Source organism: Fonsecaea erecta (assembly GCF_001651985.1).
Source record: "Fonsecaea erecta strain CBS 125763 chromosome Unknown Scaff1, whole genome shotgun sequence".
Classification (NCBI taxonomy): Eukaryota; Fungi; Ascomycota; class Eurotiomycetes; order Chaetothyriales; family Herpotrichiellaceae; genus Fonsecaea; species Fonsecaea erecta.
The window spans coordinates 3,775,406-3,791,062 of record NW_017387244.1 but is presented as its reverse complement, the minus strand read 5'-3'; the positions used below and the strand labels follow the sequence as shown (position 1 = coordinate 3,791,062).

The following is a 15,657-nucleotide window of genomic DNA, read 5'->3' as shown; positions in this document are numbered from 1 at the left end:
GTACATCAGGCACCAACCCGCTCTCCACGCCAGATCTCCCTCACAGTCGTGTGCTCCACAAGCGTACTTATTGCTTTGCCCAAGATTCCGAATCTTGGAGTGGTTCGAAGCTCGGCGTGGTATTGGGTATTCCTTTTAGAGCTCGAGTGCCTCGATGTCTTCAGCCGATCTTCTGCGACCTCGTTCTTGCCGTCTCGATCACGGTCGGAACCATCTTCGCGAGATCTGTGGTGTCTGTGTTCACGGTGTTCGTGGTGTTCGTGATGACGACTTCTCGTTCTCTCCCGTGACCGGCCCCCAGGAAGGTCCGTGTCGTTCACCTTGATCATAAGGAGAGGTCTGGTGTCGCTTTCGCCTGTTGCCATCCTCTTGAAGATTTCGGGAATCGGTACCACTGAAGAACCACCGCCACTGGTTCCCGCGCTGCTGGGCCGCCTCGTTCTGGTTCTGGGCTCACTGCCGCCTTCGGTCGCAGCATGTCGGGGTGACTCTGGGGATATCTCTTTCTCCTTGCCTTTCCTCTTCCTGGCGTGTTCTGCTGCCTCAGCCTCCTGCCTTCGCTTCTCCTTCTCCTCGTGACGCCTCCGCCTCCTTTCGTCCTTGGCTGCGTCTTCCTCTGCCTGGCGACGACCATGGTCCTCTCTTGGTACATGTGCCTCGCCTTCGTGGCGGGCCCTCCTGGCTCTCCTTCTCTCTTCTCTTTCCCGCTCCTTTATTTCAGGCGTTAGCTCTTGTCGAGCAGGCTCTTTTTCTTTGGACTGTTTTTTGATTTGTCTGGCAAACGCACTGTCGAAGAGCCCTGCTTCACCCCTGCTCCTCTCGAGTTTCCCTTTGTGCCCGTGCAATTGGTCTTTCGAGCTGCGTCCCCGTTTATCATGGTACTTCCTTCGTCTCTCCTTTAGACCCTTGGACGCCTCCGATGCAACAAGACCACCCGCCGCGCCGGAAAGTGCACCAACGGCAGCTGCTTCAAGTGGCGTCGCTGATCTGTCAGGCACTGGTGCCTCTTTGTCTTCAGAAACCAACTCAACTTCTTCTCCATGTTCAGCGTCCTCCGCTAAAGGCGTCTCGTCGATTGGTTCATCTGCAGTTGGGACTTCTTCGGTTGCTTCTTCAGTGGCCTCGACTGTTGCTTCGGGCGCCTCGGATGCTTCTTCAGCAGCTGGTTCCTCTGCAGCATCCTCTGTCGGTTCTTCGGCGTCTTCTTCTGGTACTTGCTCTTCGAGTGCCTCTGTGGGAGTCTCTTCTTCGCGTTCTTCTCTAACTTCTTCGGGGGCTTCTTCAGGAGCCTCCTCTTCAGCTGGTTCTTCAATAGCATCCTCTTCAACAGCCCCCTCTGCAATAGCCTCCTCTTCAGCAGGCTCTTGAGCAGGCTCTTCAGCAGGCTCTTCAGCAGGCTCTTCAGCAGGCTCTTCAGCAAGCTCTTCAGCTGGCTCTTCAGCTGGCTCTTCAGCTGGTTCTTCAATAGCCTCCTCTCCCGGAGCCTCTTCCGGCGGGTCTTCCACCTCTTCTTCTGCAGGCTCTTCGGCTGATTCTTCAATAGCCTCCTCTCCCGGAGCCTCTTCCGGCGGGTCTTCCACCTCTTCTTCTGCAGGCTCTTCAGGAGCTTCTTGAAGTGTTTCTTCGGCAGCGAGTTCTTCCCCAGCCTCTCCCGGAGCCTCTTCCGGCGGGTCTTCCACTTCTTCTGCGGCCTCTTTAAGGGTCTCTTCGTCAGCCGGCTCCTCACATACCTCTTCGGGAGGCTCTTCGGCAGTCTCTTCGGCAGGCTCTTTGGTAGGCTCCTCTGCTGGATCTTCGGCTGATTCTTCTGCGGGTTCTTCCGCTGATCCGTTAGCTGCTTCCTCTGTAGGTTTCTCTGCCGGTTCGTCTGCAGCTTCCTCAGTTGGTTCGTCGGCAGCTTCTTCAGAATCTGATTGAGCGATAATCTCGGCGGACTCCTCGGCAGGCTCCTCCGTAGATTCCTCAGCAGGTTCCTCAGCAGGTTCCTCAGCAGGTTCCTCAGCAGGTTCCTCAGCAGGTTCCTCAGCAGGTTCCTCAGCAGGTTCCTCAGCTCAGCAGGTTCCTCAGCAGGTTCCTCAGCAGGTTCCTCAGCAGGTTCCTCAGCAGGTTCCTCAGCAGGTTCCTCAGCAGGTTCCTCAGCAGGTTCCTCAGCAGGTTCCTCAGCAGGTTCCTCAGCAGGTTCCTCAGCAGATTCTTCAGCAGGTTCTGTAGTAGGCTCTTTGCTGTCGCCTTCTCCAGTCTGTTCGGATTCTTCAGCATTAGCTTCTGCGGGCTCGTCCTCCTCAGCAGCCGGCTGTCCTGATTCTGGTTCTTCCGCAGAAGCTCCCTCGGCGGCATTCGTTGTTGGTGAATCGCCCGCCTCGTCTATAGCTGTGTCTTCGGGGGCCTCTGCTTCTGTCGCTTGTCCAGCTCCGTCATTCTCTACAGCAGTCTCTTCCGGGTGTGGCTCCTCGGCCGGGGTATTTTCTGCCGGGGCCTCTTGCGCTGCGGCCCCTTCCGTAGATAGGTTTTCAGCCGCAGGTTCTTCTCCTGGTACAACTTCGGGAGGGTCTTCTACTTCAGACGTCTCTTCGGCACCCGTTTCTTCATTTTGGCTGGAGTCGTCTCCAGCCGCTGGTGCCCCGACGCCTGCTTCTGGTGACCCCTCCTCGACTTCATTTTCCTCCATCTTTTCTTCGGGGACGGGATCATCCGAGGCTGTATTTTCCTCTGTATCGTCGTTGGCCCCGTCAACATCGGCTTCTGCAGCCCCCAGCGCCGGATTCTCGTCCGGTTCGCCTTCTTTTTCTTCCGCAGCCGGTGAGTCGGGCTGCGCATCCTCTGCTGCATCTGTGGCGGGAGCTTCACCTTCGTTGCTGTCTGACACCCCTTCTACCGAAGCCTCTTCAGCCGCTGATTCCTCGCTTGCCTCGACGGTCTCTTCCGGCTTGTCTGCGGGCTCTGCATCTGCAGGACCGTCGCTAGCATCGCTCTGATCTGGGGCTGGTGGCTCTTCTGCATCCTTGGCAGGGCTATCTTCAGTTGGACTGTCCTCCTCGGATGCTGGGTCAGCAGCGGGGTCAGATGCGGCCTCTCCTTCATCTCCGTTGGGTGCTTCTGCAATCTCTTCGCTCTCGCCTGCTGGCAGGTCAATATCGGCCGCTGACCCCGGAGAAGCAGGACTGGCTCCGACGTCAGACATGGCCTTTTCCAAGATCTCAGTGATTTGCTCCGGAGGAGCATCAGCTTCTTGCATCTTCTCTACCACTTCCACCACTGTTTCTGGCTCGGAAGATCTTTCGCCGTCGCTGGATTCGACGGCGGTAGCTTCCGACGAGTCTGCAGGATCTTGGTCTTCGCCGGGATCCTGTGATTCATCCTTGGCGGGCTGCTCAGCATTTCCGTCCTTTAGCTCCTCCTGCTCCGGTTCCGCAACAGGATCCGGTGCATCTGGCGGTGTTTGGTCCGCAGTCTCTGGAGGAGCACCATCCTCCTTCGGCTCTACGCTCTCGGAGGCCTCGGACGCGATTTTTTCTACTACTAGAATCAGTGCGTCTGAGCAAGGCGGTTGAGAAAGGTTGTTGCAGGATATACCTGTGTTTCCCTCTATCACAGCCTCGCCAGTGCCAGCATTTTCTGGCGCCGCGACACCGTCCATGACTATAATATCTAGAAAAGAGAGTGAGAGGAGGGGCCAGGTATTTCTCGGGGGTGCAATTTACCTTCGAATTCTTTGGTATTGTCTTCGGACGGCGGCGGAGGCTCTGCGACGTCGTCAGATGTGGTGGCGGCGTCCTCATTCTTCAACTGGTCGTCAGTATCATGGTTGCTGGGATCAATTTCGTCGGGTGCAATGATAGGATGAAGGGAGTATGTAACGGCGTTGGCATCAAACGTTTGCCATTGATAAGCAGGAAGTTTGGCGTACTGGAACTGGGACCCGTATAATTGAGCCATCGCCGATGTGCTTGGGTTCATCCGACCAGGGGTCAACGAAAGTCTTCTTATTCTTTCTCTTTTTAGGCTTTCCCATGGCCAGTGCCTGGGGTTGTAGGGCGCTCTGCTGTCAGGCCAAATGCTCGGAGCTACCAATCCCTTCGTTTGCGCAAGGATCACGAACGCTGCGGAGGGGTCGGAAAGCACAATGACGCTATCTAGCCGACTCAACACTGGAGGGCAAAAACCTCATGAACCTCACACAGTGACGAAAATGTGTATAGACAAGGGGAGGGAGTGGCTGAAGGGGTGCATGGTGGTGTGAAGGCTGGTTGAACGGGAGGGTGACCTGCAAAGCCCAGGCGTGAATCATCCCACCGGGCAGCATGGCGACTTTCAGCCAAACGATGAACAAGGGACCGTGGCATCCTGTTTAGGAACAGCAGGGCCCGGCAATTGGACCACGTCAATGAGAAAATGCTGGTCTGGCGGATGTTTGGGAGGGCGACTTCTGCAGCATTCATGCGGCGATATGCGGGTGGGAAAGAAGACAAAGCAGGATAGTTCTGACTCAAGGTCAGACAACTGCAAAGGTGAATGGAATAATCCAGCCCAAATGTCCGCAATTGGACGAAATGTGCATCACGAGGGCGACGATTGGGTCGCGTAGAGGGCGGAAGTTGTACCTAGATTGGTGCCCAACAAACATGACTGGTCAGCCACGAGGAAAGAAAAAAATTGTGCGGCCAGAAGGAAGCAGCTCTATCTTGGGGGATTCTTCTCTTGTGGTGAGTCGCCATGTGTTTCGATTTGTTAGAGGGCTATGCAATGTGTTGGATCCCTTGACGCCAGTTCGTCCAAGGACGTGGAGGAGTTCATTGACGAGGCACAGGATGCTGGCTGGATCCTTGTTCTGTCACGGAATGAGGACGGAAAAAAAAGGAAAGGAGCTTTTAGTGTCTCTGTTGGCCCGTCTGCTGGCGTGGGCGGCACTGGTGAGGGATTGCTGCCATTGGCGATCCGACGGGGAGGCGATGATCATGACCATGTCGACGGCTCGAGTGGTCGGATGCCCATGGGAAAGTGATAAAGAATGAGGTAGAAGCCATGCGAAGATTTTCTGCTCTCAGGGAACTTTGGCACAGCTCGAGCCGATGAACAGGTAGCCGCCGATCAGTCTCGAGGACATCGCCGTCTTCCCCGTTGTCCTGAGTGGAATCGTTGCCTCACTTCCAACCTCCGCGTTTTATTTGATGTGTTCTGGGGGCGCAGGGGACGAAAGAGGGGAGACATGTGACCAGTCGTCACGAGTGCGGGATGAGTCACGTGCAGGATGGTCCTAGGCCTTTGGAACTGCTTTTGGTCTTTTGGTCTATTCTATCCTTTTGCTGCATGTTATATTTTTATCCTAGCTGTCGGTCCATCTTTTCTCGCCAATTCTCGCCATATCGCTTCATGGCCCAAATGACCAGGGCACTGCAGAGTGCCCAAAGTCCCAGGATGGTGAACAGCCACCCGTTGCCGATTGCCGCAATGAGGGGAGCCCCGACAATGGCGCCAACACATGATAGAATGTTCCGGCACAAGTTGTTTAGAGCAACACCGGAGGAGGATCGACGTGGCATGAATTCGGTCAGCATCGTGGTTGACATGGCGAAGATAATCATGGACCCCAGGCCGTAAAAGAAATTCGCAATGATCTGTGCCACACGTCGTCAACTTTGGTACCTTGCATATGGCAAGTTTCCCCATGTGTTCCTGTTTCAGGTCGACTTACCGGTGCTACCCACAGGACGCCCTTCTCAACGGTCCACCCGTACCATATCAAGGCACAGGGATAGACTAACGCACCCAGCCACGCGTTTTCGCGCATGCGGTCTTCTGGTCGAAAGATTAATTTGCCGTTCTGATCCACCCGCTTCGCCTTGATCGCCTCGCGCCTCATGATATAGTCCATCCAGCGACCGCCAAGTACACTGGCAATAATGTACCCGAGGGAATTGGGCAGGTAGAGCACGCCGATGATGATGGTTGAATAGTCATAAGGTTGCCTTTCAAAAGAATACTGGATACTGATGTTGAGTACGTAAAGCGAGCCGAAAGTAACCGCCGAGTAATACACCGTCAGCAAGACAGGCATGAACCGGAGGTACAGGATGACGCTCAGTGGGTCCAACAACAACATCCGTGCAACCCTGAGGTACTTCTTCGACTTATGCTGTATCACTTCTCGGGTCGAGGTTCGACTCAATGGCGGTCGATGGGTGCTGTGGTTGATCGACGATGCCGTGTCCGGCAGGGCTTCCTCGACCACATCCTTCCGTGCCTTCAGCGTTTCCGGCAGACCGAAGAAGATCAACACCCATGTCAGGACTGAAACTAGGTCAGAAGCCATTCTTGCAGCAAAAAATCAATTTGCTTCTTGCGAGAGATGTTGCGGCTTACCTCCGTATATGGCGAGGGCCCATTGCGTCGCCCTCCAGTCCCAAACTTGGCCGAGAATCCCACCCACAATGGGTGCCAGTAACGGGCCACAGAGAGGCCCCAGGTAGAAGAGGCCCATCGCACGGCCTCTCTCCCGTGATTCCCAGATGTCGGCGATCGTTCCCGCGCCCACGGCTTGCACAGACGCCGAGGCTCCTCCAGCCAACATTCGCATGACGATAAGCACGGAGATCGAATGAGCGACGGCGCTCAAGACGGAAAACAAGATGAACAATGCAAATGAAGTGATGTAAACGGTCCGGCGTCCAGCCGTTTCTGAAAAGGCCGACCACCAGAGCGGGAAAATGGCCATGCTCAACATATACAACGCAACTGATAGGTTGGTGGTGGTCGCATCCGAGTGAAGGGATCTAGCCACTTCGTCCAGGGTCGCTACAAAGAAAAACTTCGAGTCAGTCTATCGGCCAACCCTCCACCAAATCAACGGCAGACGTAACATACGCAATATGATGGCACTACCCACAGGGGCGGCGGCCGCAGCAATGGCCACGATGAAGGTGATAAACCACTTTACTTTATTACTATAGTCTGTGGGCACTGTGACCTCGGCCATGACACAGACACGAGCAAACAGACCACGTCGCTCGGACTGCGGCACCTTGACAATGGGTCGTTTGGGAGTGATGGTCCTGGCCAACGCATCTTGGCCGATCTCGACATCGTGCTGGTCGATGACGGTCGAATGGCCTGAATGGTCTGAATGGATAGACCGACTCTCGAGAATGTCATCGTGGTCTTTCTCTTTTGTCAGTCTTTCTTGCGAGGCTGGGCCGCACACGGTATCCGGTGAGGGGGGAAGTTTCTCGAGGCCATCGTGAGCCATGTGCGCAATCCGAAGCAGGACGAATGTAGGTCAGGATTGGACAGGAAAGATCGAGTATCTGCTGTCCAGGTCATCACTCAAACACTTATACCCCAAGAATGAAACCAAAAGAGAGAGAGAATCTAAGAAATGGAGACAGAGGGATGAAGATTTGGAGATGAGCACGTTAAAGATACGGTCAGCTGCATGTCGCTGAGGTCGCAGATCCTCCAAGGCAATGCCTGGATCGGATATAAGGCAAAGGGCGTGACCAGCAGAGGAGAAAGGACGTCCGCAGCGGCAAATGGCGCGCATGGGGTTGCGCTGCTTCTCGAGGGTATTTGCAGTTTACCGGTGGCCCAACATCAAAGAACGACTTCGCCGCGGCCAGCAGAACCAATGAGGATAAGACCTTGGTGGGGTTTCAGCATTGCTAGCTCGGGAGGGTAGGTTTTGCTGTTGATAGTCGCAAGCAGATGGAGAGATCGAGGAGAGATGATGGATGTTGTGCCGTTATTGCCGGGGGAAGTCAGAGGGACGAGAGGACAATTGGCACTGCGAGGACGTTCCCTGGCGGTTTCGGGGCACGTCGTACGAGGTAGGTACATTGCCAGAGATAATCCCGTGCCCAGGTAAGGGCCCATGAGATGGCTAGTAAGGCCATGTCGTAGGTGAAAGACTCTCTGGCAGTATGGAGGACAGTGGGACACTGAGACGCTGTCCAGGCACCAATCAGGCCCAGATTACCTTCGTATTATTATGTTGTACGATCTCCCACTCAGTTGCCCATATAACCGAGGCACCTTTTCTTTCTAGCTCATCCTCGTACCCTGCTCACCTGTCCCTGTACGAGGTACCTACCTGTACTCGGTCCTGCTGAGTTCACCACACATCACTTTCGCAGCTGCCACTGGGGACAAAAGGTCAAGAGAGTGAGAGAATCGTGCCAAAGAACATCCAGCCTTGTTTCATCATAGCAGCCACCTCGATTGTCCTGGTGAAAGTATTGGAGTCAGGGCTGCGTCGAGGCATCATCCGCACACACACTTTTCGATTTACATGTACACTTCCGACTGGCTGCTGTGGTCATCCTCAGGACTGGCCCTGGAACCAATGGTGATCTGAGCAACCGAGTTAGTGGTTCGAGGGTCGGAATCTGAGTCTGGGTGATTCCGATGTTCTCCCATCTAACTCCTCACCACGTTCGAGACATTGTATCGCTGGCTAATAATGCTGTACGAAACAATAGCAGAACCTCGCAAAGTCTGAATCTCTCGGGACTGTGCGTATCGAAGGACACGTGGACAAAGGCAGCCATCCGTCCTCCTCTTCCCGGGGGTCAGAGTCGATCCTTCTTGCACCAACACCATCCACCATCCACTTTATTCCCCTTCAGGCAACTTCGACCAAACGCCCGCTACCGACGCTCCCTTCCGCTTCTTGCCGTTCACCCTTTCGAGGCTTCCCCCAGGCCATTGAGCTCGGCTGCCTTACCCGTGCTGATACCAGCACCAACCGCAACCATGGCCTCGACAACCGGCACGGCTGAAAACCGTGAAAAGCTCAAGGGCCACATGTCCCAGTACCAAGGAGGCGCCTACACCGAAGGCTGGGCCGAGCTGTGGAACAAGGGAGACTTCTTGCCCTGGGACCGTGGTTCTCCATCTCCAGCCCTCGCCGACACGCTGATCAACCACGTCCCCGTTATTGGCAACGCCCTTCTTGCCTCGTCTGCAGATGGCCAGAAGCAGCGGAAACGCGCATTAGTCCCCGGCTGTGGCCGCGGGGTGGATGTGCTATTACTGGCGAGTTTTGGATATGATGTTGTTGGGTTGGAGTATGCTGAAAAGGCACTCGAGGCCTGTAAGAAGTATGTGGCCGAAAACGCCGGCAAGTATCCCGTGTACGATGAGAGTATCGGCAAGGGCAAAATGGTGTTTCTTCAAGGAGACTTTTACAAGGACGAGTGGGTGGAAAAAGCGAGGGCAGAGCTAGCTGCTGGTAGTGAGTGGGATGGCAAGTTCGATTTGATTTATGACTATACTGTGAGTCCCGTGCCTGACTTCAGCTCCCCTGCTACGGCCCCATCTGATGAAACTCTTATCCTCTGGCTTGTCGTTGTCCGCATTCCCAGACATCTTGGTTGATGTAATACATCACGCACTCACACGTGCTTTTCCAGTTCTTCTGCGCAATGCACCCGGGCATGCGTCCTGCTTGGGCCAAGCGCATGACCGAGCTGCTGCGCCATTCCGCTCAAGCAAATCTTGTCTGTCTGGAGTTCCCAGTTAGCAAACCTGCTAAGTCCGGTGGTCCCCCTTACGGCGTTGCTCCAAAGACATATCTCGAGCATCTGAGCCATCCAGGAGAGGAAGTCCCCTACGATGACGAAGGCAATGTCAGAATGAATCCGCTGGCCCCGTCCAGCCCAGGTGCATTGGAAAGGGTTGGACATTGGCATCCTGCGGACACGCATAATGTGGGCAAGGACAAGGACGGCAACGTGGAAGACTACATCTCGGTTTGGCGCCATCGTTGAGATATTGACAGAGTCCAGTAGTTCCCTGATCGGCCTGTGGCCGAGGAGCTGAGGAGCTTCGACAGGCCCCCAAAAACCCGTGTTTGCATGAACGAGTTATGATGCAGTGTGTGGAAAAGAGGCAGTTGCTCAACTTTTGTCCACTTTCCTCAGCGCATTATAGTGCTCACCCAACCCAAAGCTGTGTCGGTAATATGCCAGCCAGATGGTGTCGTTTGGTCCGCTTTGGGAGGAGATCTTTTCCACCCGGCCATCCGCTTGAAGCACGTTGATCTCGACATTGTACGATCGCGCAATAGCCTGCAACTCCAACTCGCCACCCCATTCTGCCGTATCTCTGATCTTGCTCACATACGCGTTCAACGGCTCCTCCATGAATGCCTCGAAATCCTCGGGATGTTGAGCCATGAACTCTGCTGCTGCATATCTAACTCTCTCATACGGCTCCTTTTTGTTCCCTGCGGCTTTTGTTGCAAGTATGTCGAGAGGCATGCTGTGTGCGCAGGCGGAAAAGAGACAGTGACCGTCCGGCCGGATGAGCGTTTCTGACAAGCCTAGTTTGCTCATCTGTTGCTTCATGCTAGCGAGTTCTTGCTCACGGAGATCGGGAATGTTCTCCGCCTCAAGAGCGGCCGCCGCTGCTTGTGCCTCTTGCTCCGCTGCTCGCCGTGCCAGTCTTGCTTTTTGCCGGTTTGGCTTTCGATGCCGGGACTGATCCCCTGACGTTGGTGTTGCAGGGTCGACTTGTTGAAGAGGTTCCGGTTCCAATTCTGGCTGGCCATTGATTTCGCTTCCTGGTTGATCACTGATGGCCAGATCCTCCAGCGTCTCCTGTACTTCATTGGGATCTTGGGGATCCAAGTCCTGAATCTCGGCCTGCTGCTTCTCAGCCAGTTCTCGCTCGAGTCTTTCACACTCGTCATTGACCCCCTTTCTGGTCTTCTTGGTTGCATTTTTCTTTTTCTGCGTGATCCTTGCCTGGAGGTCTCGCTTCTCCTTGCGGTGTTTCGCGAGTAATTCTTCCATGGCGACCAGCTGATGATTGCGATAATTGGCTTCACCTAACTTTTTGACATCACGACGAATTTCTTTCCACAAACTCACGTCTTCGGGAGTTCAGATGCACCTCTTTTGTGGCAGCAATGGCTCAATACTCAGAGCTTGATAGACGTCAATCAGTAGTAGCCAGAGACCTGGTTTCTCATAACAAGAAATAATGTCAAAGCGAGTCAGACGAAAGATCGATTATCAATTTGTGGAAGGATAACTCAAGCCACACTTTTTTTGCTAAGAGGCGAGAGGTGGCTCCCACTAGCCCTGGCACGTGCTCATCATAATAGTGGCGTACCCGGCGCTCACCCCAGTAATCTTTTGTCAGACACTATTACAGGCTCCAGGGACAGCACTGGTGGCACTTCAGCCCCCCACGAGTTCAATTAGGCTTCAAGGGCAGGTGGCTGCCCCTCCCTTCGCTTTTCCCCTATCCCGTCTTGAAACCACAGCGCGCGGCTGCTTCAAACGACAATCCAAAGCACCTTCATCGCAAACGGTGGTGCCAATCCACCTCAGCGGCTATCTAATGCACATCTAAAGTCTCAATTTCCTTCAATCTCTCCCCTTGGCCGTCTCCTGGTGTCCAAATCCTTTTACTGGCTAGGTCTTACACAAATATCCTCACGCTACACCTGACGTGGCCCCCACCTTTGACTCCGTCTGGACACATCTCGCCGCAATTCCAAGATCGCAGTTGCATTCAGCGTGTCAGCACTGCTCAACTCTATCATTCAGCCGCAGAATCATCCAAGATCAAAAGTCTGCCTTGCCCCCCTCGATCTGCTTGGCCCTTCTCCCTTATAACGCTTGAACTGCTGTCCTGACCTTTCCCGTCACCCTCAACTCGCCGTCCGATCCTGTTTGTCCCTGACCAGAGCCAATCGATAATCGTGATAGCAACAGCAACATGGGGGACCTAGCAGGGCGCAAAGTGTTCAAGGTCTTCAATCAAGACTTCATTGTCGATGAGAGATACACCGTGACAAAAGAGCTGGGCCAGGGTGCATATGGTATTGTCTGGTAGGAGTACCTCCGCGATGCGCTGGGGCCTTGCTGACCTGGCCGAAAAGTGCTGCGACCAACTCGCAAACGGGAGAAGGAGTGGCCATCAAGAAAGTCACCAATGTCTTCAGCAAGAAGATTCTCGCCAAGCGGGCATTGCGCGAAATCAAGCTTCTCCAGCACTTCCGCGGCCATCGAAATGTACGTTGTTGCGATCGATCAATTGTAGGAAGACCTCCGGGCTGACTAGGCACAGATCACCTGTCTCTATGACATGGACATTCCCCGGCCAGACAACTTCAACGAGACGTATCTCTATGAAGGTATATTGACCGCCTTGTGGACAGAGACAGTGGTTAACGCGCACTAGAATTGATGGAGTGCGATCTGGCGGCAATCATTCGATCAGGCCAACCGCTCACCGATGCTCACTTTCAATCTTTCATCTACCAAATTTTGTGTGGTCTCAAGTATATCCACTCAGCGAATGTGTTGCATAGAGATCTGAAACCCGGCAATCTTCTCGTCAATGCCGATTGCGAGCTCAAGATTTGCGACTTCGGTCTGGCCAGAGGTTTCTCTCAGGATCCCGAAGAGAATGCGGGATATATGACCGAATACGTCGCAACTCGATGGTATCGTGCTCCGGAGATTATGCTGAGCTTCCAGAGCTACACCAAAGCTAGTACGTTGACATTCGATGGACACTTTACTCTCTGCTAACATGCGTAATAGTCGATGTGTGGTCGGTTGGCTGTATTTTGGCAGAATTGCTCGGAGGCAGACCCTTCTTCAAAGGCCGGGACTACGTCGACCAGTTGAACCAGATCTTGCATTACCTGGGTACACCTAACGAGGAAACGCTGTCAAGAATCGGATCACCCAGGGCTCAGGAGTATGTCCGAAATCTGCCATACATGCCCAAGATCCCTTTCCAGAGATTGTTCCCACAGGCGAACCCCGACGCCCTCGACCTTCTGGACCGAATGCTGGCATTCGATCCATCGTCTCGCATCTCGGTAGAGGATGCTTTGGAGCACAGATACCTTCACATTTGGCACGATGCCAGTGACGAGCCCGCCTGTCCCAAGACCTTTGACTTTGCGTTCGAGGTTGTCGAGGATGTGCAGGAGATGCGAAAAATGATCCTGGACGAGGTCATGAGATTCCGTCACCATGTCCGCCACCAGCCGTCGCAGACCCCAACTGCCAACATCAACGTGCCGATTCCCGAGAATCCGAGTCAATGGAGCAGCCACGAGGATCCAAGACCGCAAGAGGCAGGTGCCTTTGCGACCAATGACCTCGAGCACGAGCTACAGTTGGGAGCAGATATGAGACGATAGACGTTTCTGGCCTTCCGGACTTTTTCCCGTTTTGTTCAATTTGGAGATGATATCAACGAGGTATCAATGCACGAAAATATCACAATACACTTGAATGCCTGCCCTTGGCAAAACTTTTTGTACCGTTCTTTCTGCCAATCTGCAACTGGAAAGGGGAAGCATATGTTCCAAACTGAATCGTAGGTAGACAATTTGTCGATGGGCCTGTCAGTCCTTGTTCTCTCCGTGCCCCGGGTTTCAGTCTTCCGTGCAGTGAATGCTGCCTCGCCGACGAGAACTTCACCTCTCGGCTTCAATGTTCCTTCCTGTCATCTCAACAACGCTCGGCGCCCGGACAGTCGCTACTTCCATGACAGCTGTGCCTGTGCATGACAGATGTTTCTCCACTTAGAGGCTGAAATGGATGCCAGCCTTCCTCAGTACTCTCACATTCCGATGTCCTTACCGACCTCGATACCGATGAATAGTTCATGACGCCTTCTGAAAGCTAACTCCAGGTCCATCGCTGTCGTCATTGTCGGAAACATGGCTGCCCTCATCCTTAGCCTGATCCTTTGCGCTTGGAGTGTCTCCACTACCGCTCTATGCGATCTCTCAACTACCATCGTCGGAAAGCTACCAGCCGTTCCAGAAGGATGGACTCAGGTATGCTGATTGCTGGAAGGAAGGTGTCGCTTACTCACCCGAGAAAGGGCAGAAAACCAAGTTCAAATGAAGTCGTCAAACTGCGTATCGCCATGAATCGACCTGCAATGGGTGATATCCATCAGCACCTACTGGACATCTCTACACCCGATCATCCATTCTATGGTCACCACCTGGAAAAACATGAACTCGATGCTCTGCTGCGGCCAGCCAGCGATGTGACTGCTGCAATTCTTGACTGGCTCGAGGGCAAAGGTATCCTGCCAAGCAACATCACCCATCAAGGATCCTGGATCACGTTCAACGCTTCCATTTACCAAGCAGAGAGTCTTCTTAGCACTGAATTCTACGAGTATCACAACGGAGACACGATTTTGATTCGCACTCTGCAGTACTCGGTCCCGACAAGCCTGATGCCATTGATCACTACAATTCAGCCCACTACTCGGTTTGGTCAACCAAGAGCACAAGCCAGGCTTATGCTAGAGACCAGAGATAACCCCGACCCTGGTTTAATCTCGCCAATTGGGAATCCCGGACTGCTGACCACCTATAATGCCACCTTCTGTAACAGCACCATCACTCCAGCATGCATTCGAGGCATCTACAGGATGAGCAATTTCCAAGCCGATCCCAACGGAAAGACAAAACTCGGTGTATCTGGCTTCATTGACGAAGGAGTGTATTTTGACGACCTTGAAGATTTTCTCAAGCTTACCGGTGCCGGGAGTCAGTCCCATGACTTCTCTATTGTCCCAATCAACAATGGGGTCAGCGACCAGCAAGGGGTTAACAAAACTGCAGAGGGGAATCTCGATGTTCGTATATTGTCTGTCAAAAAGTTTCATCCTTTTTAACTGATCTCAGGTGCAATATGCCGTAGCCCTGGCACAAGGGACGTCAGTGGTTTACTACTCAACAGGCGGACGAGCTCCAATGCTCGCAGATCTTGACCAGCCGACGCCTTCCCAAAACGGCAGCAACGAACCGTACCTTGATCAACTGCAATACTTACTGAGTCTCAACAACTCAGACCTTCCCGACGTTCTTACGACCTCGTACGCTGAGGACGAGCAGACAGTACCCCTTGACTGGGCGACAGAAGTGTGCATTGCATTCTCGTTTCTTGGTCTACGTGGAGTATCTGTGATCTTCGCTTCGGGTGATACCGGTGTTGGCAGTGCGTGTCAATCCAATGACGGAAAGGAAACACCACGCTTTGCACCAAACTTTCCAGCAACGTGCCCCTATGTGACCGCCGTTGGAGGCACTTATGCCTTAAATCCAGAGATTGCGGCTGCTTTCTCGTCAGGAGGATTTTCCAACTACTTCGTGGCACCCTCTTACCAAGTCAACACCACGAAAGCCTATCTCAGCAGGCTGGGTGATAAGAACAAAGGTTATTATAATGCCTCTGGTCGAGGATACCCTGATGTCTCTGCCCAATCTGTGCGCTACCTCATAGAGAACCAAGATCACCCGGAGTTCCTATACGGGACGTCTTGCGCGGCGCCAACCTTTGCGGCCATTATATCCAATCTGAACAACCAACGTCTGGCACAGGGGAAGACCAAGCTCGGCTTCTTGAACCCTTGGCTGTACTCGCAGGGCTATCAGGCATTCAACGATATCACCCTAGGACACTCTCGCGGTTGTTCAGGTCAGGACATGTACACGGGACAGCCGACACCTAAGATTTTGAATGCCAGTTGGAATGCGGCTCCCGGTTGGGATCCCGTTACAGGCTGGGGAACGCCAGACTTTCAAAAGCTTTCAAACATGCTGGCTTCGTGAGATGCAACAGTGCCATCTAGGCAAATGGGAAACATGGATCGAGGTAGGGAGCGACA

The 15,657-nt window shown here is 53.7% G+C and overlaps 6 protein-coding genes across 6 annotated transcripts; 3 read left to right on the top strand and 3 right to left on the bottom strand.

Moving 5' to 3' along the window:
• Positions 1-5: 5 nt before the first annotated feature.
• On the bottom strand, positions 6-3,936 carry AYL99_01334 (hypothetical protein; the record flags this gene model as incomplete). The annotated part of the gene is made up of 4 exons (XM_018832850.1): positions 6-1,867; positions 1,936-3,513; positions 3,574-3,648; positions 3,702-3,936. 4 exons carry the CDS (start codon positions 3,934-3,936, stop codon positions 6-8), a joined length of 3,750 nt encoding a protein of 1,249 aa, XP_018698729.1.
• Positions 3,937-5,318: 1,382 nt separating this feature from the next.
• AYL99_01333 (hypothetical protein) lies at positions 5,319-7,243 on the bottom strand (the record flags this gene model as incomplete). Its single annotated transcript, XM_018832849.1, has 4 exons — positions 5,319-5,615; positions 5,693-6,288; positions 6,361-6,792; positions 6,862-7,243. 4 exons carry the CDS (start codon positions 7,241-7,243, stop codon positions 5,319-5,321), a joined length of 1,707 nt encoding a protein of 568 aa, XP_018698728.1.
• A 1,502-nt stretch (positions 7,244-8,745) lies between these two features.
• On the top strand, positions 8,746-9,761 carry AYL99_01332 (hypothetical protein; the record flags this gene model as incomplete). The annotated part of the gene is made up of 2 exons (XM_018832848.1): positions 8,746-9,267; positions 9,405-9,761. The coding sequence occupies 2 exons, from the start codon at positions 8,746-8,748 to the stop codon at positions 9,759-9,761; spliced, it is 879 nt and encodes a 292-aa protein (XP_018698727.1).
• A 129-nt stretch (positions 9,762-9,890) lies between these two features.
• AYL99_01331 (hypothetical protein) lies at positions 9,891-10,787 on the bottom strand (the record flags this gene model as incomplete). Its single annotated transcript, XM_018832847.1, has 1 exon — positions 9,891-10,787. One exon carries the CDS (start codon positions 10,785-10,787, stop codon positions 9,891-9,893), a length of 897 nt encoding a protein of 298 aa, XP_018698726.1.
• A 934-nt stretch (positions 10,788-11,721) lies between these two features.
• Positions 11,722-13,162, top strand: AYL99_01330 (mitogen-activated protein kinase spm1; the record flags this gene model as incomplete). The annotated part of the gene is made up of 5 exons (XM_018832846.1): positions 11,722-11,834; positions 11,885-12,017; positions 12,073-12,139; positions 12,187-12,501; positions 12,552-13,162. The coding sequence occupies 5 exons, from the start codon at positions 11,722-11,724 to the stop codon at positions 13,160-13,162; spliced, it is 1,239 nt and encodes a 412-aa protein (XP_018698725.1).
• A 525-nt stretch (positions 13,163-13,687) lies between these two features.
• AYL99_01329 (hypothetical protein) lies at positions 13,688-15,601 on the top strand (the record flags this gene model as incomplete). Its single annotated transcript, XM_018832845.1, has 3 exons — positions 13,688-13,807; positions 13,855-14,625; positions 14,675-15,601. 3 exons carry the CDS (start codon positions 13,688-13,690, stop codon positions 15,599-15,601), a joined length of 1,818 nt encoding a protein of 605 aa, XP_018698724.1.
• Between the last annotated feature and the right edge of the window lie 56 nt (positions 15,602-15,657).